The sequence below is a fragment of the Phycodurus eques genome, chromosome 18, assembly GCF_024500275.1.
Source record: "Phycodurus eques isolate BA_2022a chromosome 18, UOR_Pequ_1.1, whole genome shotgun sequence".
NCBI classification, from domain to species: Eukaryota; Metazoa; Chordata; class Actinopteri; order Syngnathiformes; family Syngnathidae; genus Phycodurus; species Phycodurus eques.
In genome coordinates this window covers 4,300,085-4,325,050 of record NC_084542.1, presented here as the reverse complement: position 1 = coordinate 4,325,050, position 24,966 = coordinate 4,300,085, and the positions used below count along the sequence as shown (strand labels likewise).

Here is a 24,966-nt window from a genome sequence, read left to right as displayed (position 1 = left end):
TGCACTTGGTAGGAAGTCGCTTTATGAAGTTCATTCGATTGACTTGGATTACTTTATGTGGTAGACATGACACATTCAATATGGCGGACGCACAAACGTATCACAGCAAGGAACAACCCGCTCGAGGTGGTATCTATGCATGTTTAATGAGTCTAATTTCATAGTGAAGTTGGTTACTATCAGAGTTCTTTGACTACATTTATTTCCCTGCCATCGCAAGAAAAAAAATAAAAAATGAGAGAAAATAAAATAATTATGGAGTTTTAGTGTAAAGCGAAGACCAGCCGTGAGAACCGGCCGGAAGTAACGTTACCCGGAGCGACATTGTACAAGCACACAAACAATGGAGGCGGTCACATCCAGCAGACCTTACCACATTGTAATATTCGGTGCTTCGGGCTTTACCGGGAAGTTTGTCGTTGAAGAAGTAGCCCGCTACGCCGCTGACAGTACCGGAGACAACTGTCTAACATGGGCCGTGGCCGGGAGAAGCAGGCAGCGTCTGAAGTGGGTGTTAAAGCAGGCCGCCGACAGGCTGGGTGTGTATACCGACAGTCAGAATTGGGTCGCGTAGCCAAAAATTGTACTCAAATAAGCGCACCCTGCTGTTATTTTACAATAGTATGAGTCAAGTAAAAGTACAAAGTTGTCCTCCAAATATTTACTTGCGTAAGAGTAAGTTTGCTCGATGCAGTGTAAAAACTACTCAAGTACTGGTACTGAGGCGTTATTTGAATTCCCACATAGTTTCTAGGCAGGACACGCCCTGCTCAAATATTACTGGCTCAGGGATAAGCCCCGCGGCACTATGATTGGCTGTTGTATCACTGTAGAACACGCACTACTGCTTCCAGGCGAAAGAAGTATGCGGCGTTGATATGTTTCCCCACTAACCCTAACCCACCCTAATCCTAACCTTAACCCATACTAAACCGCCACAAGAACCAACCCTAGCCCTAAATCTAACCATAATAAAACTTCTTTGTTGTTATTTGGGATGGTCATCTTGTTACATCTGCAAAGCCTGCCCTTCCCGTGATACAGGAGCCAATCATGTTGCAGTGGAGTTGGTCCTGCCAAGAAACTATGTCTGAATCCTAATAACGCGGTCCTGAGTAACTGGTAAGTAACTTCTGATTCATTATTTTTTTTTAGTCATTGAATCAAATCATCCATCCATTTTGTGTACCGCTTTATCCTCACTAGGGTTGCGGGCGTGCTTGAGCCTATCCCAGCTATCTTCGGGCATGAGGGAGGGTACACCCTGAACTGGTCGCCAGCCAATCGCAGGGCACATATAAACCAACAAGCATTCGCGCACACATTCACACCTAAGGGCAATTTAGAGTCTTCAATCAACCTACAAAGCATGTTTTTGGGATGTGGGGGGAAAGTTTTTGTGTGGTCATTTGACTGCCTAGTTCTGTTTGATTGGTCAAATGGAGACAAATGTCAGCTCACCTGTGGTTATGTTGGATCGGTGAAAATAACTACAGGCACAAAACAAGGTGAAAGGCGAAGATCTCTTTTGGTACCCGGAAACGCAATTTTTGTTGTGAAAGCGCACGTGATAAAACATGGCTTTTTGATTGGCCGTGACATTTCCGATGTTGCAGCAAAACTACTTGCATACGGTCAACCACTCATGGAACTCGCGTTCGGTCACGTTGCTCCATGTACAGCTTGTAGGGTTGGGCATCGAGAACCGATTGGAACCAGGACTAACGGTCCGGTTCACCCGGAATCATTCAAATTTTAAAATTTCGGTTCCCAGTTTCCATGCCTAGTTTGCCCACCCCGAATAAGAAGTGGTGAAAACCAATGAAGAAACGACGAAAACCAACAAAGAAGACGAACGGGCACAAAGACATGCTGGTGCCCAATGGCGGTGGCGAACAAAAATGTGTCTTAACTTTGTTAAAATTAATGACCAGTCGCCTCAGTGCAACACTTGGAATAAGTTTATATAGTGCAAAGGAGGCTTCCACAATGTGTAGCGTCTGACGCGCTCCGAGCCTCAGCCTACACCGCGCGCAGCTTCAGTGAAGTCAACTCTCAGTCAACTGGGTGAGTGAAACAATAAAATACAACTATGCCAACATTGAGACAGCTAACAAGGTCAACGGTTAGTTGTACTTTTGAACTGATGGTTTTTAGCGTTTATTTTAGTCTTCAAATAAACGTAAGAGTCGATGACAAAAAAAAGCTTAACATTGAGCTAAAACTTCAACGTAGCAAAACCTCACAATGAATTTGGGACAAAATTCACAGCAACGTTGTCTCACAGTATCACAAACATTAACCGTTTGCCTCATCAGCGGGTAAGGAAAGGAATAATAGCATTTTTATAGCATTTCGTTCCATGCATTTAAAACAAACAAAAAAATCACCGGTGCCGTGTGAAGTTACTATTCGTGCCAAAATGCTGAGTTCTAGTGTGTAACTTTTCAAAATAAAATGCTACAAGCTTAAAACAGGAGGTCAACTTAAAACTTGCACATATAAACCATTTGATGTGATAAAACGGTCCCAAATAACGAGTTTCACTAATGCTATATTTAACTTGTAGCTGAAACATTAATTAATGAATATTAAGTCAATTGGATTGGTTTTACACATATTGTCTTTTAGTTTATAGGTTTGATAGTGATACTGGTTATAAAGAACCCCCGAGTCAAATGTTCATTTTAGTCTATGCTGCACTGCAAAGAAAATGGCCCTTCATAATTTGGACACCCTTTATTTAAACCATGCAAACTTTTTTGACCCAGCACCCTAAAAGAATCGGAATCGAGAATCGTTTGGAACCGGAATCGGAACCGGAATCTCTCAAATTCAAACGTTGCCCATGTTGTTGTTATACTCATAAGGACAAACTTTTGTCCCTGTGCTGAATGACTTGGGAAAGGTCTACAATACAAAGACTTAACACAACCAGTTGCTCTATATTGGTAACAGCAGTGCAAACTTCATTTCGCTTTCTATGTGGCTATCGGTCTTTCACATCACAATTGCCACAATTGTCTGTTGCACATTGGCTCATCCAAAATCGTTGCTGACCACACAAACAAGGATTTGTTACCGTAAATATTGAACATTTTGAGCGTGTATGATTGTCAGCACTGAGTAGATTGTTGAGGAAAGAAAAGTTACTGTTAACAGAGCCCACAGCACAGGATCATTGTTCAGGATCATCTTTAGAGACATCAGATTATCAGGTCTTTTCTGACGTTGGTCAGAAGCGGAAATTGGCTCGATTATTGCTACGTGTATACCTGACCTTAGACAGCTGAAGCCAAGGTCAACTTTTAGTTTGGAAAAGGAAAGGAACAGGTCAAGTTTCAAAGCACAGCACATCACGGAAGAGGCAGTGTTTTGGCATGGGCATGTATGGCAGCTAATCGAATATGATGCTTATCTTGTCAGAATGCTCCTGTTTATTTATTGCTTATTCTATTTAACTCAATGATAACTCTAAAGGTGCCTATATATTCCAGCCATGCCCGAGTTGAGTACAGACATTGACATCATTGTAGCAGATGTGTCCAGCGAAGAATCTCTGGCCATCATGTGCCAACAGGCTCTGGTTATTCTCAACTGTGTGGGTCCAGTAAGTATTGAATGCTGCTGTTATTGAGGAAGGAATCAAAACAGACCATGTTGAAATTGGTATAGACTGACTGGTGCACCATGTTATCTGTGTCATTGTTTCAGTACAGGTTTTATGGAGAGCCAGTGGTTGCATCATGTGTGGAGAACGGAGCTCACTATATTGACATCTGTGGAGAACCTCAGGTAATGGGACATTTCTGTGTCTAGTTATGTGAATATTGAGAGGCAAACATTCACACTAATGCTACTGTGCTAAAAATAAAATAAAACTTGGCAGTTTCTGGAGCGCATGCAGCTGGAGTACCACACTAAGGCCATGGAGAGAGGAGTGTACGTAATTGGCAGCTGCGGCTTTGACTCCATCCCAGCAGATCTGGGAATTCTCTATACTCAGAGCCACTTTAAAGGTAAGACTTATTATTATGACAGGTTTGATACAGTGGACCCTCAGAAGTCACATAAGTGCAAAAAGAAGTAATACAAGTAACTATCGGCAACAGTAGCTTTAGCGATTGTATATTATACTGTATCTAGAGTTTATATTTAGGGACCTTTATGACCCATCTAATGGCTTTGGCATCATAGTGCTTCTGTGTACTCCGGTGAGAGGTCGGGACAAGGAAATACAGAATGGCAAAAGACAAAGCACTAATTGTAAACAAGATGAGAAAAGTAAATCATTACATATTTAGAACAATGGAACATTAGATATGAATGTTGTATGGGGCAGTAGTGCTGCACCCTGTGAGGGAAGGACAGGACAAGATAGGAGAGGACAAGGACAGGAGAAGAAGCATGCAGGGCAAGGGTCATGAACCCGGCTGTACAACTGAAGTGTGGTGGGACTATGACTATGTAAATTATAAAAGTCTATAGGAGGGGAGTGTGAGTGAGGGGATACCCAGGCAATTCGCATATTCACGAGTTATTTGTCGCAATGAGTGCGTGGCCCAACACCCAGCGTAAAAGTCCCAGGGGTGTGTCCCTGTGGACACATTCAAGTGAATTGACACTGTTTCGCATGCACAATCACTGACAGAAGTGTCCCATAATTGCTGTGCCTGCACCGCGGAGGCTGAGGACCCCACCCAATCAACCGAGAGGCGGGATCGGGCCCAAGAGTCCACCCGAGAGCAGCCTGGCGGACGGGACATGTCCCACACCGAGGGACCCAGGGTGGTCCGCTGGCCCCACCGAGGCGCCCCGACAACCGGCCATCCAGAAGAGGCTGCGGGGACCCCGTCGATGCGCCGTGGCATTGAAGCAATCAGCCTTTGGCATTGCCTGGGTGTTATGGAAACCCAGATTTCCTTGATGGTTGCTGTCAGTTCTTCTTTGTTTGTGGGTCTGGTGCCCCTCATTTTCCTCTTGATGTTACCCCATCGATTCTCAATGCGGCTTAGATCCAGCGAGTTGATTGGCCAGTCAGGCAGTGTGATGGCATGGGCATCAAACCTGGTTTTGGTCAATTTCATAAAAAAAAAAACCTTGGTTCTGTCATACAAGTCTCCAGATAAGGCCCCTCTGCCAGGTACATGTTTGATCCAGTTTTGTATCCGCTTTGCCCATATTTGGCTAAGACCGCTCCCTTTCCTCTGAATGATTGCCTCCGTGTAGAAGACTCACGTTTGAGAGCACACGTGTTTGTGATGTTGACAGCGCTGGCTCGGGAGCGGAGAGGTAGGCGAAGATAAGCTAGAGAAATGTGAATGACCTGATTTCAGGCCTCTCGGCAGAAAAACATCTGGAAGTCAGGAATGCGTGGATGATTTTAATTCATATTTTACATGTTTACTGTGGCACCGTAGAGACAATATTACATCCCAAATACTAGAAAAAGTTGGTTTTGTAAAATATGCCATATTTAATATATAAACTAATCTACAGTGGAACCCCGCTATCTAATCTGTGTACAGGTGAATCGGTGGGCACCGAACCGCTAATATGCGGGGGTCCGCTGTAGTTCAACTTCCCTATTGCATTTTAGAAATGATTTTGTACTGTCATGATTGTAGGGACGCTGACGGCCGTGGAAAGCTTCCTAACAATAAGCAGTGGCCCTGAGGTAATCTATATTAAATTATCCATACTAGTAAAGGAAAGAAATTGCGTTTGCTTGAAGTATTTGCATAATTGGTGTGTTTTGATGAAATAGCTTTCTTAGCTTCATAAGCAATGTACATGACAACAGTGTCATTTTCAGTGAATAAAACAATACAAAACCCAAGTTCAAAGCACTACATGGAAAGAAGTCTAATATCAGACAATAAATCTGTCCATGAAAGATTCTTTGCGAAGTAATGTCGGCCAATTTGAAAAGATATGATCACCACAGACTTACAAGTGTTATTAACCCTCGCAGGGCTCATGCGGTCATGATGCAACCTGGCAGTCGGCCGTGCACGGCTTCGCAGATAGTAGCGCCCTTTGCAAGCTGAGGAGGAAGTTTGGCCACAAGCCGCTACCTCTGGTGGGAACCAAAGTCCGCCCGAGGTAAGGTGATAGAAGAGCAATTACTCTCTGGAAATTCTCCTTATTTCCGGTAATTATATCTTAATTGGAATGTCATGCTGAGCTGTGCTAAATCCAAATGGCGGATTTATTTCCCCCAAGAGCAGGAGAGATGGATTTTTCCTCTCTTCTTTTAAAAATTAACTAACATACTCACTGAACATTTTCAGCAGTTACGGAAAAGTATTTTAAATTTATTTTAGTGGACTACTGTATTTAATCTCATCCATTTGTCATAAGGATATCGTTACTACTGTTCTCAACAAGCTCTATGTTTAACTGTAATTGAATTATTCGACAACATATTTGTTGGCCAATCAATGGAGAATGGTAATTAGTGAGTCTAGCGCCCCACTTTTACTACCACTGTACCATTGCAGTTGAGATACATGGATGGATTTGAGTTTATAGTCTGTCTGTCTGTCTGTCTGTATATGTTTGTCTAGAGGCTTTGTGTTTTTTAGCAAGGAGATTGTGCAGTATGCCATCCCTTTCATGGGTTCGGACCCCTCTGTAGTCAAGAGAACACAGCGTTTCCTTTACCAGGAGGAACGTCGGTCACCAGTAAGTAGTACTCATGTCAGTTCTAATCCACCAAATGTAATGCAGATATTTTTGGTGGCTGTAATTTACAAATATTCGAATACTATTTCTTTTTGTATGACTTAGTTTTGTTGATGTTATAAAATTAGTGTATATTTGACCATGAGGGGCAGAAATGGACTCCCACGTGCCTATCTCTGACAGTGTAGGCCCTGCGTTGTAGAGTCTCCACTACACACCCTGGAATATATTAACAAGACTTATGATTCAGGAGTATAAATACAGTAGGTATTTGCATTCATAAATGGTGCAATATTATGAATGTATCATTTGGACATGATATCCCTTTTCTGAGACTATTAGCCAAATATTATTTTCACCCAACCTCCCTCGAATTGTGAATATTTCTCATAGCATTCATTATGCTTGCGAAGCCAGAGGGGTAGAAACTACACTTAACAACATATCCTTCCAATCAATAATTTAGCATGCCTTACACCAGACAGCAAACAAACGGTATGTTATGAAGCTTCCTTTTCTGCTTGAACGTGCCCCAGGAAACATTTTACAAGCTAATATCTCTGCACTGCCTCACATCCCCCATCTAAGTTTCATTGCTGAATTTGTATACCTGTACAATAATGTATGCTTGCATTTTCTTTGAGCATGTAAACGCTGCAGACATTAAACCTTTTTTTCCCTTCCAAATATGTATTTAATACTAGGTTAGGTATTGGAGATGTCTCTATTACAGAGATGCTTTGTGAAATTGTTACCTTTAGAATAGAACAGTAGCTACTGTATATTGAAATGTTAGGGTTTCATAATGGCACACTGTTCTATGTAATATATTACTTATCACTTTTAGTAGTTATGTCCTTCCATTATTCAACTGACTTCATTGTGTCAACTTGTCAACAAATGTGAGAAAATAACAATTAAAACTGGAGAGAGTGCCGAGGATTGTGTTGTTAGGTTAGATGCATGTGCGTGTGTGTAAAAGTCACTGAAGGGCAGATTACAATTATGTCAGGTTTGCATTGACGTGTAATATCCTGTCTGTGCATTTATGCTGCAGTCGCATTGGCAGATATCTGTTACATAATAGAGTTTTAACCACATTTGGAAGAGGTTGCATTCTTATATAAGGATATCCTATTTCTTTTTTTTTTTTTCTCCCACCACATCCCCTTCTGAGCTGTTCTGCCATGTTCCACTTGGAAGCAAAAAAATCTGAATTGTGTCACCATGTAAATTCAGTCTTAGTTTAATAATAATTAATATTAATAATTACCGGTAATAATATAATACTTGATAACATGAAACAGTATGATAAGCAAACCAGTCTGATAAATATGTATACAAATATTTCCATTACAATTTCTCTCTGTTTTTACCTTCTACATCACCATCATTGTGCACTTGTTTTTTTAACTAGTTTTTAGTAGGCTTTACACGATCAGGATTTTTGGGGCCGATCAGCGAGTTTAAAAAACTGACCACCGATCCGATCACAAGATGGAGCGTCTATTGTCTCGTGTCTATTTAAATGATTTGTTCATTTACTGTACATACTTGTATACTGAGTATCTTCAAAAGTATTCTCTATTCAGGTCAAACCAACATTATAACATTACAGAAATAATGGGCACTAACTTACTGTAGTTTATTTTCTTTTGTAATTAAATTACTTCACACACAGCAAAACTTTAGCGCAGGGGTGTCAAACTCTTTTTTTGTCTCGGGCCACATTGTAGTTATGATTTCCCTCAGAGGGCTGTTAAAACAGTGAAACCATATAAATGTTTAATCATCACCAAAACATTATTACCATTACACAAAAAATTGAGGGATAACTAGTTTTGAAATCAGAAAACAAGGATAATAGTTTGTTAAAGTATTGTTTAAGTTACTGTAGAAGAAGGGTTTGGTAACAGAAAAATGCAATATCTCAACATTATTGTTTTTTATTATGACAATTTGGGTACAGATTGCAGCAAAAGTCACGGACGTTGACGAGCATGATTTGCTTTCGCGGGCCACATAAAATGATGTGGCGGGTCGCATCTGGGCCACGGGCCTTGAATTTGACACCTATGCTTTAGAGCATGATTCGACATAACGCCGGATATTTACGTACAACTGTGAGTGCTAGTACTAGCTTGCTAGGCAACAGAACGTTTTGTTGCCTCCTTGCGAGCCGCATTGTATTAAAAGTACGTGAACATACCTCAAGCAATCCTTAAATTAACATAATTTCACCGGTGACCACCACCACACGTTTTCCCCCATTTTGTTCTTATAATACATGCATCGCGTTGTCGTCGCCATGGTAAGGAGCGTATCCGGTCACGTTTGAGTAGACAAGATAAAGCCCAGTGATCGTAAAAGACGGGATCCGGTGCTATCGGAATACAAGATTTTATTGCAGTAGCCTCACATAGTGCAATCCTGAAAGACCAAATCTGTCTTGTCGTCTGATCCAGGCATTACGTGTTGTCTGTCCCACACCACAGATATGTTTTTTTTAATTAAATTTTTTAAAAATGTCAGATATTTCCAGTAGTACGTCAAAAGACACGCGACAAGGCTAAAAATAAACTAGCTTTTGGATTCAAATATACTATACACCCTGGCGACACGGAGTTTCACACTTTCATGGACATTAAGGAATTAAAACAATTCTAGTGTGGTGGTCTGCTTCTTTATGTAATAAGATATACCTGCAGAAAAATATATCCAGTCTGCAAGACGAATCTGGGCTGCATGTGTAAAAACCAGGAATCCTCACCCATGGCTCGAATTAAGCGGTCTCGCATCGCAATTTGTGAGTCAAAATTTGCATTTTGCGACTCAAAAAACACCTTGAAAAGCAAAAGTGCAAATCAGTTTTGCCGCGGAAATGGTCGAGAAGAATGGAAGCACGCAGGGGCGTATATAACTCGACGCGCTTACGTCACCGAAGCGTGGACACAGAAGTGAATCTATTCATGTGAGGAGTTTGAAGACAGTAGTCGCAAGATATGACGTAACGCCAAATTGAGAAGAGACAAAAAAGACAGATAATGGCCAAAGTGTGCAACCATTTAATAGGGAAATGCAAGGCGAGCACCCGCTCACCATGTTTTCAAAGTCAGATTAGCCAAAGCTCCCCCGAAATTCTCGGTCACAAGCTTATAAAGTCTCGCATCTGTGGGTGTACTCGTAAGGACCGCCCCTAGGCCCGATTGGCTCATGAGCGTGTTTGAATAACAGGCTACTCCCCTTACCAATAGACTGTAACTTTTCTCCACAAGGTGGCTGGCTCCCTCTCTGTCCATGAATCATCCGCACGCACGATAACACTGAGACTGGTTTTGAACCACCAAAAAGCGATGGTTATCTGTGATATCACAATGGCAGTCCCATTTTATAGCTCTCCTCCTAGTTTACCCAGAGGACATATTGTCCTGTAAACAGCTGGGGGAGAACCTGCTGGGTAAGCAAACTGTCCCCCAGAAGGCAATTACTCTTTTTGAGGTAGATAGTTCAAAGGGCACAAAGTTAAAGTCACTCTTACAAGCACTACACTGCGAGAATGTCTAATATAAAATCCTATTAAAATACACGATAAGTTTAAGCTGCAAAAAAATGCTTCTCAAAATTAGAAAGTTGCTCCTCAGATGAAGAAATGTTTAGCAAAAGTGCTCCTCAAAGAAAAAAAAAATATTTTGTGCTGTGCTCACCACTTAACCAGATGGGACCTTTTTATGTTATGGGCAGTACTACTACCCCCCAATTCTGTTTACACACTAACCCCCCCCCCCCTTTATTTTTTTACTTTCTTCCAACCCCCCACCATCCTCCCATGACAGATCCAGTATTTTGCATATGTCGGGGTAGGTGGTCTCTGCTCAGTTGCCAAGCTCTTTTGTGGTGGACTGCTTTTCTGGATCTTGGTCAAATTCGGCATGGGCAGGAAACTCCTCACCACGGTACAGAGAGCATTGCTTTATAACCTTGTTTTAACCAATTTGATTTCTCCAGGTTTCCATGGTCAACATTTATGAAGGGTACAAAAACAGATTTTGCAACACCACTTCTTGGCACCGCCCTATGGGGTTTGCCAACTGAAGTGGTACACCACTGAAAGGGTGGTGTAAGACAGTAGTCTAGTGATTGGGTGACAGGAAATTGTTTAGTGTTGCAACCCCATGAATGGAAGAACACACAACAAGGCAAAGCTTAGCCACAAACTGGCTTGTATCGTGTTGTGTTCCTGTGATGTCACATTATTTACCCATCGCCATCTCGCTTACCAACTCTGTTTAGTGGGGTTTACTTTTCCAAATTGTGGTGAGCTGAAGTGAACTGTACTGCATGGTGTTGGAATATTGAACCCAGATAAATGGGGAACTGATTTGTACTGTATGTTGATGTTTGATGTCTGTCTATTCCAAAGTTTCCCAGGTTTTTTTCCTTTGGCTTATTCAGTAAGGCTGGTCCAACAATTAAACAGGTAAGAGTTGAATTCATGAATGATCTCTATAAATCCAAGTTAATTGGAGGCTATGTATGCTTCTTTTATCTAGGTTAGTTAAAAAGTAAACGCTAGCAAAATAAAATAGGTTAATATACAGTACCAGTCAAAGGTTATGGAATGTAATTGTGTGTCCAAACCTTTGACCCTGGTACCTTCTACATCTAACGGGTTGTTTTGCCGCAACGCTCGCTGCCTCTTTTGCACTGAACAAAGCAAACTCCGCAGGTTCTCTTTGTTAGATGTGCTAGTTGAACGTCTCACCCACATTGAAAGGGAAAACTGGTAGTTTGTAGTTTGGGTTTGAAATATATATTTGACACCAGTCCTGGTGAATGTTTATTGTTTCACGACTAAATATCTACAAGTAGCCACTTTCATCTTCAGTAGTAAACACTTGACTTGACTCAAGTATCTCATTTTACATTTTGAAGCATTTTGCTCGTTGTCAACTTCTGGAGTTCAGTCGCTTTTAGTCCATCTCTCACATTGGACTCTCTCCTACCAGATTGAAGACACCTGCTTCAACATCACATTTTTTGGAGAGGGATACTCAGAGGGTACAGACCCCCTACAGGGACCACCCAATGCCAAGATCTGCACTGAGGTCATGGGAGCAGGTAGGCGTGCAGTGCTCATGTGATCTTCCATTATCAGTACTTGTAAAGCAATGTGGCAGAATTCTGTTGAACTATTTCAAGTTTGGCAGCTTGGTGCCCGAGTGGTTAGTAAGTCTGCCTCAGAGTCAAGAGGTCTTGGGTTTTACTCTGTGGGCCTTCCTGTGTGTAGTTGGCATATTGTGCCCGTGTTTATGTGGCTTTTCTCCGGGTACTCTGGCTTCCTCCCACATACAAAATCATGCATGCTAGGTATTTGACGGCTCTAAATTGCCCAAACGTGACAGTATGAGTGGTTATAGCAGTGATTCTCAAAAGCGGGTCGTGGAACCATTTTGGGTGGGTCGCCGAGAGCTAGTAAAAATGTTTAGGTTTTCTTATTCAGATTTTTCCGCTACAGTACAGAGGTGTACCAAGTTCTCTCATGGAACATACAAGTAGTAAAAGCAATAAGAAACGTTACCTTGTTTGCTAGCCACTAGTTTAACAAATACAGTGCATCTTTGATTGGCAGATGTCATGTCAAACAATGCGCTTTTGGTGGTCCAACAACTAATTTGAAAAGGCATTTAAAAATATAATCTACTGTACATGTGTGCTTAGAAGCTATTTTTCTTTAACAAAAAAAATTATTTATTGAATGAATGTTCTTAATTTCCAAAAAGGTGGGTCGCGATTTGGCAGCAATAGGAAATGGCGGGTCCCAGGGTGATAACAGTTGAGAACCACTTGTCTATAGGTGCACTGAGATTGACTGACTAGCTCACACGTGACCATAATGATGAGAAGTGGTATAAAAACATTGATGGGTGTTTCGATGGATATTTCCAATTCAGGTTCATTTTCAGATTGACTAAGTCACAACATTTGGAGGGAAATCATAATTTTCAGGAAAATAGTCTAAATAAAAAAAAAAGAAAAAAAGGATTAAAGCCACAAATGTTTTGCTTTTTCTTTGGCTTTTTTTTGTGCGACTTCATGTTACTGTCCTGGCTGCTCAGTACAATATGGTTGAAGGCACAATTGGTCAACATAAATACGAAAAGATGCATATATAACTCAGCGGTGTTTTGTCTTAATGTGAAGATACTCACCTCCAAGGCCTCTGCAGTAATCTCCCGTTGCATGTTCATTATTTTATCAAGCAACATTAACTTATTTTTGCCTTTGTATGACAGTTACAAAGGTCATGATTAGGGATGCACCATATTGGTATCAGTGCTGGATATTGTTGTTATTATTGTACATCTGTACCCATCCTGTCATACTATACTGTTTTGTCCTCCCTGAGCGTGTGGTGTGCAGTTCAGCAGATACCATACATTTCTTCAAAAAGAGTCAATGTCTGATTGCTTCAAGCTGTTCAATTGATACTCCCATTTGAAGTTAACAGTCAAATTAACTCAAAATTAAGAGAATTACTGTATATTTAAGACAATAGATTTGTCTTGCAAAGAACAGCTAGTTTAGGGTAACAATTAACGTCAACGTCATTAATGTCGCAGTATACCTTTAAATAGTGAATATTCCAACAAAAATGATTTAGAAACATATACAGAATGATTTTATTACTATCCTCACAGGCATATATTTTCTACTCTACCAGTTATATTACTTCAGCTTTGCCACAACATTCTTCTTGGAGGCCAAGGCACACAACAGAAGCATCACATACAGTCCCCGCCAAAGGTATTGGAACGGCAAGGTCAATTCCTTTGTTTGTGTTGTATACTGAAGACATTTGGGTTTCAGAATTCCCGCTTTCATTTCATGGTATTTTCATCTGATGTGTTAAACAACTTAGGACCGGGCACCTTTTGTTTGAAGCCACTCAATTTTCAAGTGAGCAAAGGTATTGGAACACACATTATTAAATTAACTTAAAGTGAATATAATTTATTTGGTGGCGTAACCCTTACTTGCAATAACTGCATCAAGCCTGCGCCCCATTGACTTCACCAGACTGTTGCATTCTTCATTTGAAATGATTTTCCAGGCCTTGACTGCACCCTCTTTTTCTTGTTTGTTTCTGGGGTTAGAATTCTCCCTTCAGTCTCCTCTTCAGGAGGTAAAATGCATGCTCTATTTGGTTAAGATCCGGTGATTGACTTGAACAGTCTAAGACCTTCCACTTTTTGTTGGCAGTTTGTTTTGGGTCATTGTCTTGTTGCACGATCAAGCTTCTCCCGATTAGTTTGAATGCATATGTCTTTAAATTTCCAGACAAAATTGTTTGCCAACCTCCACAAGGCAGGTGTGAAGGTATCACAATCCACTGTTCTAAGAAGACCTCGAAAGAAGAAATATAGAGGCCATACCACAAGATGCAAACCACTCATCAGCAAAACGAATCGGAAGGCCAGATTGGATTTTGCAAAGAAGTGCAGATATCAGCCACAAAAGCTTTAGAACGAAGGTTTCTGGACTGATGAGACCAACCTCTACCAAAGTAATGGAAAGGCCCAAGTATGGAGAAAGAAAGGATCTGCTTCTGATCCAAAACACACAAGCTCATCTGTGAAGCATGGTGGAGGTAATGTCATGGCTTGGATTTTCATGGCTGCTTCTGGAGCGAGCTCACTAGTCTTTATTGATGATCTAACTCATGATGGTTGCAGCAGAATGAATTCTGAAGTCTACAAAACCATTTTGTCTGGCAGTTTACAGAAAAATGCATCCAGACTAATCAGGAGAAGCTTCATCATGCAACAAGACGATGACCCAAAACACACTGCCAACACAACAATGGACTTCTTCAGCGGGAAAAAGTGGAAGGTCTTAGACTGGCAAAGTCAATCACCTGACCTTAACCCAACAGGGCATGCATTTTACCTCAAAACAAAGGAATTGACCTTGCCGTTCCAATACTTTTGGAGGGGACTGTCCCTCCTGGGCATGTGTAGAAAGAAGCATTATATTTGAGTGAAATTTATTCCATGTTAAATAAAAGTTTGTGTTTTTTAATCATTTTTGATTGCGTGTATAATAAGTATTATATTTGAGTGAAACGTATGCCATATTCAGTAAAAAGTTGTGTTTTTAACAATATTTAATTAAAACACATTTTCATCAAAATTCCAATGCAATTATATGGTATCCGTACTCTGTATCGACAAGTACGCAAATGTAAGTAATTTTACTCATACTTGGTCTGAAAAAAGTGGTATCGGTGTCCCGACTTGAAACATTGCCTATAACATTCACAAAGGTTTGAGGCTGGCAATGGTTACATTTCCATTATTTCCGGTGGGTAAGTTGTTTCAAAAGTCAAGCAAATCGAAAGGCGACCAACCTCTTGGGACAGAATGTTTGTGTCTGGAGCTTCTATAGGCGTAAAGTACCACTGTACCCACTCTTAGTCTGTTGTGTCCCTAATTCCAATATACCCGTATTGAATTTTTACTAATTTTATATCCTGTTGTTATCAGTTTTATTTGCAACAATATTAAACTAATGCTAAATGGACACGTGTGATTGTTTCAACATTAACTGCCGTTTTGAATTTCTTTTATTTTACGTTATTTTTTTTAGAGCCTGGTTATGTGGCCACAGTGATTGCTATGGTACAGGCAGCAGTAACCGTGCTGAAAGAAAGACACTCCCTTCCCAGGAGGTTAGTAATGTCTTCTTCACACTACCTGACCCACCTTACTAAACAAAAAAACAACCTCATACTGTCTGTGTTTGCCCCAATTTTTGACTGGTATCTCTCCAACTCAATGACATTTTGACAGGGGAGGAGTGTACACACCAGGAAGTGCCTTCAACAAAACCAATCTCATCGACCGCCTTCATAACCACGGCTTCAAGTTCTCCGTGAGAAACTATGAGGAACCCGCTAAACCATAGGCACTCTATTGTTTGTGTGTCCTGCTGGACCTGTCAAAACGAGATTATAGCTGTAAACCTGAATCCTGAAAGTGACACAAACACACTCAAGCGGACTGTCACTGGAGCCAGCTGTGGCTTTGCAAGCTCTTCTTTCAGTCAGTGTTGGAAGAAATATAATACTTGCGCTTATAAATTAAGATTTGTTAATATTTGTTAAATATACAGGACAAGAAACATGCAAACTCCAGACAGGAAGTTCAGGACCCTCTGGATGTGAGGCAGACATGCTAATCACTAGTTCACCGTGCTGCCTCTTTATGTATACGCGTTTAAAATGTAGAAAATAAATCACAACCGTATATCCAAATTTGTGTTTGTTTTTCAAAGGAGAAAATCAGATTTTAGTAAAAATAAACAACCTCAATGTGTCTTTGTCTTCAGTTGTACTTCACCTACATTGCCAGGAAGCGTCAGTATTGCCCCTTCCCCCCTGATGAATGATGACCCTCCATATCCTGGCATGACAGTAGAGGTCATTTCATGCCTCTGAGGATGCGGAGGCAGGATGTTGAGTGACAGCGGGTCACCCTGAAAGCTCTCTGGAGATAATCACTTTTTACAACCACTAGACTGAGGCAGCGGTGATTGGAAGGAAATATTTGGCAGCCCCATTCTCTTTCTGAGGTTGTGAGTCACTGTGTGAACCATCTCCGTTTCTCATCTGCTTCCCATCCGGCAGCTGTCAGCACCGCCCCAATAAACACCATCCAAACAGTGGTTGTGAAGACAGAACATGTCAGTAGGGTGGCTCCTGCGACACAAAGCTTGTGTGATAAGAAGCTGTGGTGTTGATGCGAAGGTGAGATATTGCAGTGGTTTCCCCGGGAGGGGCAGAGAGCAGCCCCGCCCTTACTGCCTGCCCACAGTCCGCCATTGTGGTTATGCTGATAGTTATGTAATTTCTTCCTCTTTTTCGCAATCACGCCTCACTGAAACCCGATGGTACAGTCCTTTGGAGGGTATGGACCCCCGAAACCCTCTGGAAAACAATTCAGGAGGATGACAGTTTCAATTAGAATGAAGTAATCACTTAATAGGGGATTTAGAAAGAAAATAAATGTCATCATGGATTGATAACTGTTCTATTGTATTGACACATCAATATTCACTCAGCATTGTGTTGGCCAGTGGTGACTGCATTAAGGGCAGGACACAGTACCTTGCCTGTGTTCACCTTCTAATTGAATGGAGCACACTAGGCTTTGTACAACCAACATTTTCTGGGAAAACATGCCTCACAAGTCAAATAAAACTTGTGAGACTTGAGCTCAGCATCTAAAAGTTTAACTCCACAGTATGCCACCAAAAGATACTGCTAATGACGAAGAAAATGCGTGGGGATGTACGCTTGTGTCATGTCATGTGATTTGAGTGATGATGGCCATACGATCAGAAATGGAATTTACTGTGACCTTCTCAGTACACAATGAGCAATGCAATTCACAATCACAAACACTGACCTACATTTACAACCTAAATTCAAATATTTGTTCCATGAAATTGTATTAATCTGTTCTCTTTCTTTGGTAGCGTTTCTCTTGGCCGCACTGCTTCCAGTAGCTACTGTGTGTTGATGTTAGATTTTCAGAGTTTTAATTTTTTTTTTTCAAATTTCAGCCTCTATACAGTATATTGCCATGTCAATCGATCAATTTGCCAGGGCCTTCAAAATCAGTAGTGCTGCCCGATATAACGTAAAAAAATGATTCTCAACTGGTGGGTCGGGACCCAAAAGTGGGTCGTGGACAGATAGTAAAAAGTTACAGGGGGTCCTGGATGATACCGACATACGTTTTGTGCAGAGGTTATTTATCAGTTTGTGTAGTGGTGCAAGAGTACACGGTCGCATAATAATAATAATAAAACTGTTCTTATACCAGTTTACTTCATGGGACAGGCAGGTTACGCCCTGGACTGTCCCTGTGTTCAATTAACTTAACCTGCAGGGAATCCCTGGAGAAAACCCACACAAGTGCGGTTAGAACATGCAAACTACACACAGGATTGTGAGGCAGACATGTTAACCATTAGGTGCTCCCTGTGCTTTATATTCACTCACAAGAAAGAAACTAATTATGGTGCGTGCTGATTTTCGAATATTTTCCTACTACCCCAAGGTGGTAGTCAGGCATACAGTATGCCCATATTTGGCATTTCATTGTTCAGTTTAACACCAGTTATTATTTTGAGATATTGAAAATTGGAGTGTGTGTTTGTTTCCGCCTCTATATAGGCTTTGCCTGACAGTCGTTCTCCTCCTCTTTTATTATTATTATTTTTTTTTTTATCGCCTGTCTCCTTTTGTCTCTGCCTGTCCTCCCTCCACTGGAATGATGTGCTCTTTTCCCCCTCGCACTTAATGCTCACACAACTCTCTGGCATTTTACAGGAGGAAGACATTCAAGGGATTTGAGCCTCAGCTGTGTCCATACTCTGGGATTATTAAGATCTGTGAATCTTGTCCTCCTTGACTTCATTTGATCTTATTTATAGCAATAGGAACTTGAGTGAGGTGAATTACTTGCGTGTTACTGGGCATGTGCAGTAAATACTGTTTATATTCTGATTTATAAAATTCAAATTGTTATAATGCACATTTTTTCCCCCAAGAAAATTGTCAAAATTCAATAGTGCGCATTATACATAGGTATAGGGGCAAATTGAAAAAACATTTTATAAATGTATGCCGCTATCTAGTGGTTATAAAAAAGCCGTACATGTTCATTCCAAAATGCCACCGCCCCCTAGAGGTTATGAGAAAGGTGTAGCCTACACTCATTCCAATATGACAGGGGTACGTATGACTGCATACATGTACATTTGTGCTCATAAGTTTACATACCCTGGCAGATTTTGTAAAATATAGTTTGTTTGTTTTTTTAATTATGACTGATGACTGAACATTATGTGTTTAAATAAAGTGCTTAACTTCAGAATAATTATTTGAAAAAACTAACAAAATACAGATCATACTTCATGTTTTGATCATATGGGTAGAAGCAAAATCATGCATTGTAAAAATGCATTATACATAGGTAGAAGGGTTTTCCAGAATTTTGAGGACAACTTTGGGGGTGCGTATTATACATGGGTGCACATTACACACGAGAAATTTTGGTAATTGTATTTAATAAACATTTCATAAAAATATCAGTGAGATACACTACATTTTGAGAATATCAGTCAAAACTAAGCATTATCATCTTTGTAAAAGACATTTTTTGATACAGTTAAGTGTATGTACTTTACAATATTTTAACACAGTCAGTGGGTTTTCAGTACAAAGTTAGATTGACTAGATTACGGTACATTAAGACCTCTTTTTCTTTCTTCATATATTGGTGTTCTCATTTTCAGTGTATCTAGTTATTATTGCGTAGGGTGTTCCCTACTGTATGTGTATGGACCATGCATCGAACACGATGGATCATTTTTTTCCATCACACTACACAAACAAGGAGGTTAGCCGCAGGGGCGTGCAGAAGGCAGGGCCGACAGGGCGTGACCCCAGGCATCCAAATTAGATGGTGGACAATCAGAGTGGCAATGAAGATAGTGATTTTGAAATTTCCACCTGCTGTTACTGCCTTAGACCCAGCGCCTAGTTGTGGTTACCTACTGAGCTGCAGAAAGTAACTGGCATTTATATGAAGTCTATTGAAGAGGCCTTTATTTGTATGGATTTGTATGGATTTTTATGTAAGGGCGAAGTACTGTATACTGTACAATACAATATTGAAAAATTTCACTGTGAAATTACTCTACTGAATATACGATACTGTAATGCTCTACATGGGTTTCACTTTTTGAATTCAACCACTGCAACATATTGTTTTCCACAACATTCCAATTTATTGAGATGCACGTAGTTTTAAACATTTAATAGAAATATTGATGTTTGTCTATTGAGGGCATGAATGACAGCAATAAAGACAAACACAAGTATATCTCGGGTTGATTACTTTTAATCAATTCAGCTAGCTACAAAATGTCCACCACTTTACACACTGACAAGATACAGAGAGGGAGTCTTTTAATATAACATGCGTTGAGGACATCAATCTCACAGTTGAATCTATTGTCTCATTCAGGTTTGGGTATTTCATCACCTTACTCTAACTAAGGGACATTTTGGAGATTTGGTATGCATAGCTCTAAAGTACAGAAGCAACAAAAACCCTTGATGTTTTCTTTTTTGTTTCAGTGTATAGTTATCATCAACATTCTCATTATATAGATTTTTTTATTTTTTTTTAATCAATAACAAACCACACGGGGAGAATAAACTTACAGGTACGGTCTTCTTATAAAAGTAAGGTCTCTCAGAAATATGTGTCTTTGCTTTACATTGCAAATGTTTATTTTTTTTTCAGAGCATCCAAAACCTATGTTACAGTACACAACCAGTCCTCCTCTTTCAGCACTTAATCAACATCATCACAGAACTGCATAATCGTTTAGAAAACAGGTCTTTTTTTTTCTTTTTTTTCTTTTTTTGCAATACAACCACAAATCTTCATATTTTGTCATGTTCATCTCACTTTTTGATACCTTTCGCATTATTTTACAACAAGATGGTCACAGTCGGTAAATATATCAAGACAGGAAGAGTGGCAATATTGCAAACTTGCAGGGAAGAATGGAACGATCAACTGCGTCCTAATACTGAGCATGCGTTTTGTCAAGTCGCTACTGCCATGTTATCGTTTTTTATATGTATTTTTTAGACAGGTTTTATTTAGAAGACTAAAATCTACCATTTGTCATGCAGAGAACGCACAATTCACATCACTTGGAATGCAAATGCCTAATACAGCTACAGAGAATCTAGTTGCACATTGTCTCAACAGTAAACTCAGTATGATTGCAATGGAGGAAGATGGACCAGCGACTGCCTTTTATGATTGAAAGTGCTGACTTGTCATCGGCCTTCTCGCTTTTGCTGTGACGAAACACTAAAATAAGGGGTGTGACAGTAGCCTAGCCATGAAACCGTTTTACTACGACAATACTGAGATACTGTAAAAGAAGGAAGAATCAAAACAAACAGCTTGTATCGCATTCTTATGATATACTTGCCATCCATAGCAGTTTTATCTATCTATCTATCTATCTATCTATCTATCTATCTATCTATCTATCTATCTATCTATCTATCTAGCTATCTAATCTCTCATATGTAATATAGAATAATATATGATATATGTATTGATGAAGATAATAAAAACTTCACAGGTGAGCCAGAGTGCCATTAACTCAGCACTATATACAACCTTCGGAAAAAATGATGTACGGAGTATAAGAAATCATCATTTTACGAGGACAATCATCTTGAAAAAGCTTGACAAACAACACACGGAACAACATTTACAATGGGGAGGGGAGGTGATATGTGCATGTGTGCAAACCTAGAAGGTCAATATCATGATGAAAGCATGTCGGCGTCCGATGACGTGCGGCGCCGTACACCAGGGCGTGTCATGCTCGCCAAGGACCGGGGTGTTTAGCCACTGCCCAGCATCTTTGTGGCCCTCTGGTTGGCCTCATCAATCCTGGTCTTGTTGGAATCAGCCTGGTTGAGTGGAAAGACCAAAGAGAGGGTTTGTGTTGGTTTGGTCAATGCGCAACAAATTTTGCCTTGAGGGAAAGCCCAGCAGACATGGGCTAACATCCTGAAACATGAGTCTACTTTTATTTCATGAAACTTGAGGCTTTTTTTTTTTTTAAATGTCTGATCTTAAACTAAAAGTAAGATAGCAGAACAGCTAACATTTTTGAGCTAACACCTCTTTATAAGACAACTGGTCAGGGGAATAAACCTCTTAATAGTGGTACACACAAACAAATAATTGGACCTAATTTGAGCATTTCTCTTTCTTCTGATCAAAGTCAGTGTAGGCCCAAATAAGGGTTATGCGCAGCCAATTTCCGCATTTGGCAAAACATGTCAGAGCATTTCATTCCAACGTTGGTAAATGGCAGCAGGAGACCAGGACAAAGCAGCCGTTGGAACTTTAAACATCAACAATGTCTTTTGTTTTCCAAAAGATGTCTTCAAGAGACTGTGGTCGACTGGTTAGTGTCTGGTTAATTGAACACTCTAAATTGCCTGTAGGCGTGATTGTGTTTGTTTATATGTGCCCTGCGATTGGCTGCCAACCAGTTCAGGGTGTACCCCACCTCCTGCCTGATGATAGCTGGGATTGGTTCCAGAACCCCCGCGACCCTTGTGAGGATAAGCGGTTTTCCCATGAAGAAAACAAAATTTGAACAAGATTGGGTTGAAACCATCATGGAATCAACCCGTAGTTATTCTCTTGTTTGACGCGTACACAGAAAGTACACTAATTTTGTATTTCAGGTTGGATCACGTGGCATTCCATATTTCGCGGCTTGTCGATGTCTCTAAAATAATATTCTGAGTAAATCATGATATTTTTTTTTCTCTCCGGATCTCCTTGAAAACGCTTCACTATTTACAATTGTTTGTCGTCAACACCAAGTTCTGCCGAGCCAGGAGCTCTGTGATTGTCACATGAAAAGGACCCCATAAACCCCATTGAACATCTTTGGAATGAACTACAACAGCCTTTGTGATCCCAATATATAATATTTGATGGACATACAATAGGCAAAAATATTTTTTCCCACAGAGTGTTTTCTTTACCTTCTCCATGATCCTGTCGATCTGGCGGTTCTGGGTGTCGATTTCGTTGCCCATGTCCAGAGCCATGTGGCGCAGGTTTCCAATGATACCACCCACTTGCTCCAGGTTCTCGTCCATCTCATTTTCCCGGGCATCGTCTGTTACCCTGACGACAAAAAAACAAGTAACAATTAGACATTGCATCTCATATGCTGTAATTTGCTTTGTTGACCTCCCTCTGTTCCCCGTACGATGTTTTCCTCTGATTGCAATGTAGCGCATATCCCACTAAAAGTTTTTTTTCCCAACTAACCCTGTCCTTTCGGCCCTTTGTCAACCAACTCCAGGCAAGACTTCTGCAACAACCTCCTCTTTGGTTCCAAAGGAAAGGTTTTCAATCAAGAGCAACAGCCAGAAATTCCATTGCATCAGTCCTACATGATCATCTTCCTAGGGAGATTACATATCCACTTGAAAACACTTCTGAACACCCACAAGGCCTTCAAGAACCCAACGCTCCTCGACATCTAACCTTCTCCATCACCACACTCCTTCCCAAACTCTGCAAACACCAAGGACCATGTGTTTGTTGTCGGCAGTGTTCACGCAGGGTTACGTGAAGACTGGGACAACCGTGTCATCATTTCAGGAAAGATGCATGTGTTGTAATGCGAGGAGAGGTATCCATTCTGGGACCCGGTTTAAAAAAAGGCGCCCAAAACTCTGTGTGGACAAAATGTCAGAATTATGAAAAAAAAAATAAATAAATTGCTTTGTTTCCGTGTGCATGGGGCCAACTTGAATTTATGAGTTAAGCAAGGGTGTCAAACTCATTGTAGCTCAGAGGCCAAATACAGCCAAATTTGATGTGTTTTCCCTTTGTTTTAATGGAAAGCAATACAAGTAAGAACTTTAGGACAGTATTTCTGTCTAACGAACCATACTTTTACAATACATAGAGCAACCTAAGAATTATTAAGAAAAATGTGCAATTTGGTTCAGTTTATCATCTACATGTTTGCATTATAACGAATCACAGTGGATGTTTAAAAAGGGACAAAACTTGAAGTCACAAGTATTTGAAAATTAAAAATACAGCAATGCGCTTTAAAATTAAACCAACCTATGAAGCTCTAGCAATTATTTTCACTCCATATTCAACATGTACATAATAATTCTCAATACCTAAATTGACTCGTACAAACAAAGGTGAGAACTTGAAGAATCTGTGATATATTTAAAAAAATATGTATATAGTTTAAGCCTTCAAATATCTTTTTAAATGCCATGTGATTTACTCGAACTGTCTTTGCGATTGACTGATAGATCGATTGACTGATAGATCGCGACCGATGTACTGTGCACACATGCTGTACATAGTGTCACAGTGAGTGACACGGCAGAACACAACTGAACTGAACAATCGTAAACAAATTACACTTGGCCAATCACACTCATACACCTGGCGAGTGACCCTTGCACACATACCAATTTCCTGTAATGGAATATCTTTGCTGCTGTTCTTATCTGGAAGCAATGTTTTAAGGCACCAGATATCTTTTTTTATTTATTTTTTTTAACCACAAATAATTTCAAAAAGTAAATAGGGTTGCTGGTTTATATTTCTTTTATTAATATTGTGATTATACCGATAATCATGAGGATTTGCTGATTGGAATGAATGTGGCTGGCTGTGGTTGGATCTTTGGTGGTGGTCGGAGGGACCGTAGGCCCAGAATGGCAGCCAAGCTTCCGTCAGACTGCCCCAGGGCAGCCGTGGCTCCACAAGCTGCTTACCACCACTAGGGTGTGACTGTGGAGTGAATGAATTGTGTGTGCAATTGTAAAACGCTTTGAAAAAGCGTAAGTGTAATGAATTATTATTATTATTATTATTATTTTGGTTATGATTTTGGTACCCTAGTGCCCTGCACCGTCATGTGAAACTAATGTTTTTACGCGCGTGCTGCAAATGTTCGTGAAGTAAAATGTTCTGAAACAAGTGGCTTTCTGTGACTAACCCCTCTTACCTGCGAATGAAGCCTCCACTGATCGCCATCTGTTCACGTTCATCTACAACACGGGCTGGCTGACTGGCCACCACCCCATCCTGGTTGTTCCCCCAGGCCTTGCTGGCTCCGCTCTTCATCCTGGCCGGCAAAGGCGTCGAGGAAGAACAGTTACTCAATTGATGGCGTGCGGCAAATGTTTCCCTCAACCAGGCCGGCTTCCCATTAGTCAAATCAATCAACACAGAGAGCCGTGGCTTCGAGGGTGGATTTATATATCAATCAGTATCAAATTACTTGATTTCATGCATCCAGCACATACATGTATGAGTACTAGTGGGGGCTACACTAAGTCAAGCAAAGCATAGCAGGCATGGACTGGTAGGGTTGGAAGGTGCAGGCTTCTGTTTATACAATAGCAATGTGAGTGATATTATATCTTGCAGGTGTATAACATGCTATTAAGACCTCTAAGTGCCATCTGCAGTTTTGTATTATATGGCATGCATTTTAACAGCAACAACCTGTTGTAACTTTTATAAACTGCAATAAAAACAATCCCTCCCCCAGTCCCACAGATGGTTGTCCCAATGTGACAGAAAACAGAGAGGAGACGAG

At 40.5% G+C, this 24,966-nt stretch overlaps 2 protein-coding genes across 9 annotated transcripts in view; one reads left to right on the top strand and one right to left on the bottom strand.

Annotated features, from left to right (window-relative positions):
* Positions 1–325: 325 nt before the first annotated feature.
* Positions 326–20,769, top strand: sccpdhb (saccharopine dehydrogenase b). 8 transcript variants are annotated; one of them, XM_061703603.1, is made up of 12 exons: positions 326–539; positions 3,498–3,610; positions 3,715–3,795; positions 3,890–4,019; positions 5,628–5,677; positions 5,975–6,105; positions 6,570–6,687; positions 10,521–10,640; positions 11,108–11,164; positions 11,694–11,805; positions 15,334–15,415; positions 15,537–16,061. In XM_061703603.1, the coding sequence occupies exons 1-12, from the start codon at positions 344–346 to the stop codon at positions 15,649–15,651; spliced, it is 1,305 nt and encodes a 434-aa protein (XP_061559587.1). In that variant the 5' UTR covers positions 326–343; the 3' UTR covers positions 15,652–16,061. The 8 variants fall into 8 exon arrangements, with proteins under 8 accessions (XP_061559587.1, XP_061559588.1, XP_061559589.1 ...); XM_061703609.1 differs by having other exon boundaries at positions 416–507; positions 3,720–3,795; XM_061703607.1 differs by having other exon boundaries at positions 416–507.
* The window catches only part of snap25a (synaptosome associated protein 25a), a 44,720-nt gene continuing 39,396 nt past the window's right edge, over positions 19,643–24,966 (bottom strand). Inside the window, exons 6-8 of the mRNA XM_061703611.1 lie at positions 24,370–24,489; positions 22,361–22,505; positions 19,643–21,265 (exon numbers count right to left, since the gene is read on the bottom strand). Of these exons, the coding sequence (XP_061559595.1) occupies positions 21,197–21,265; positions 22,361–22,505; positions 24,370–24,489 (334 nt within the window). The 3' untranslated portion in view covers positions 19,643–21,196. The remainder of the gene's footprint in view (positions 21,266–22,360; positions 22,506–24,369; positions 24,490–24,966) is intronic.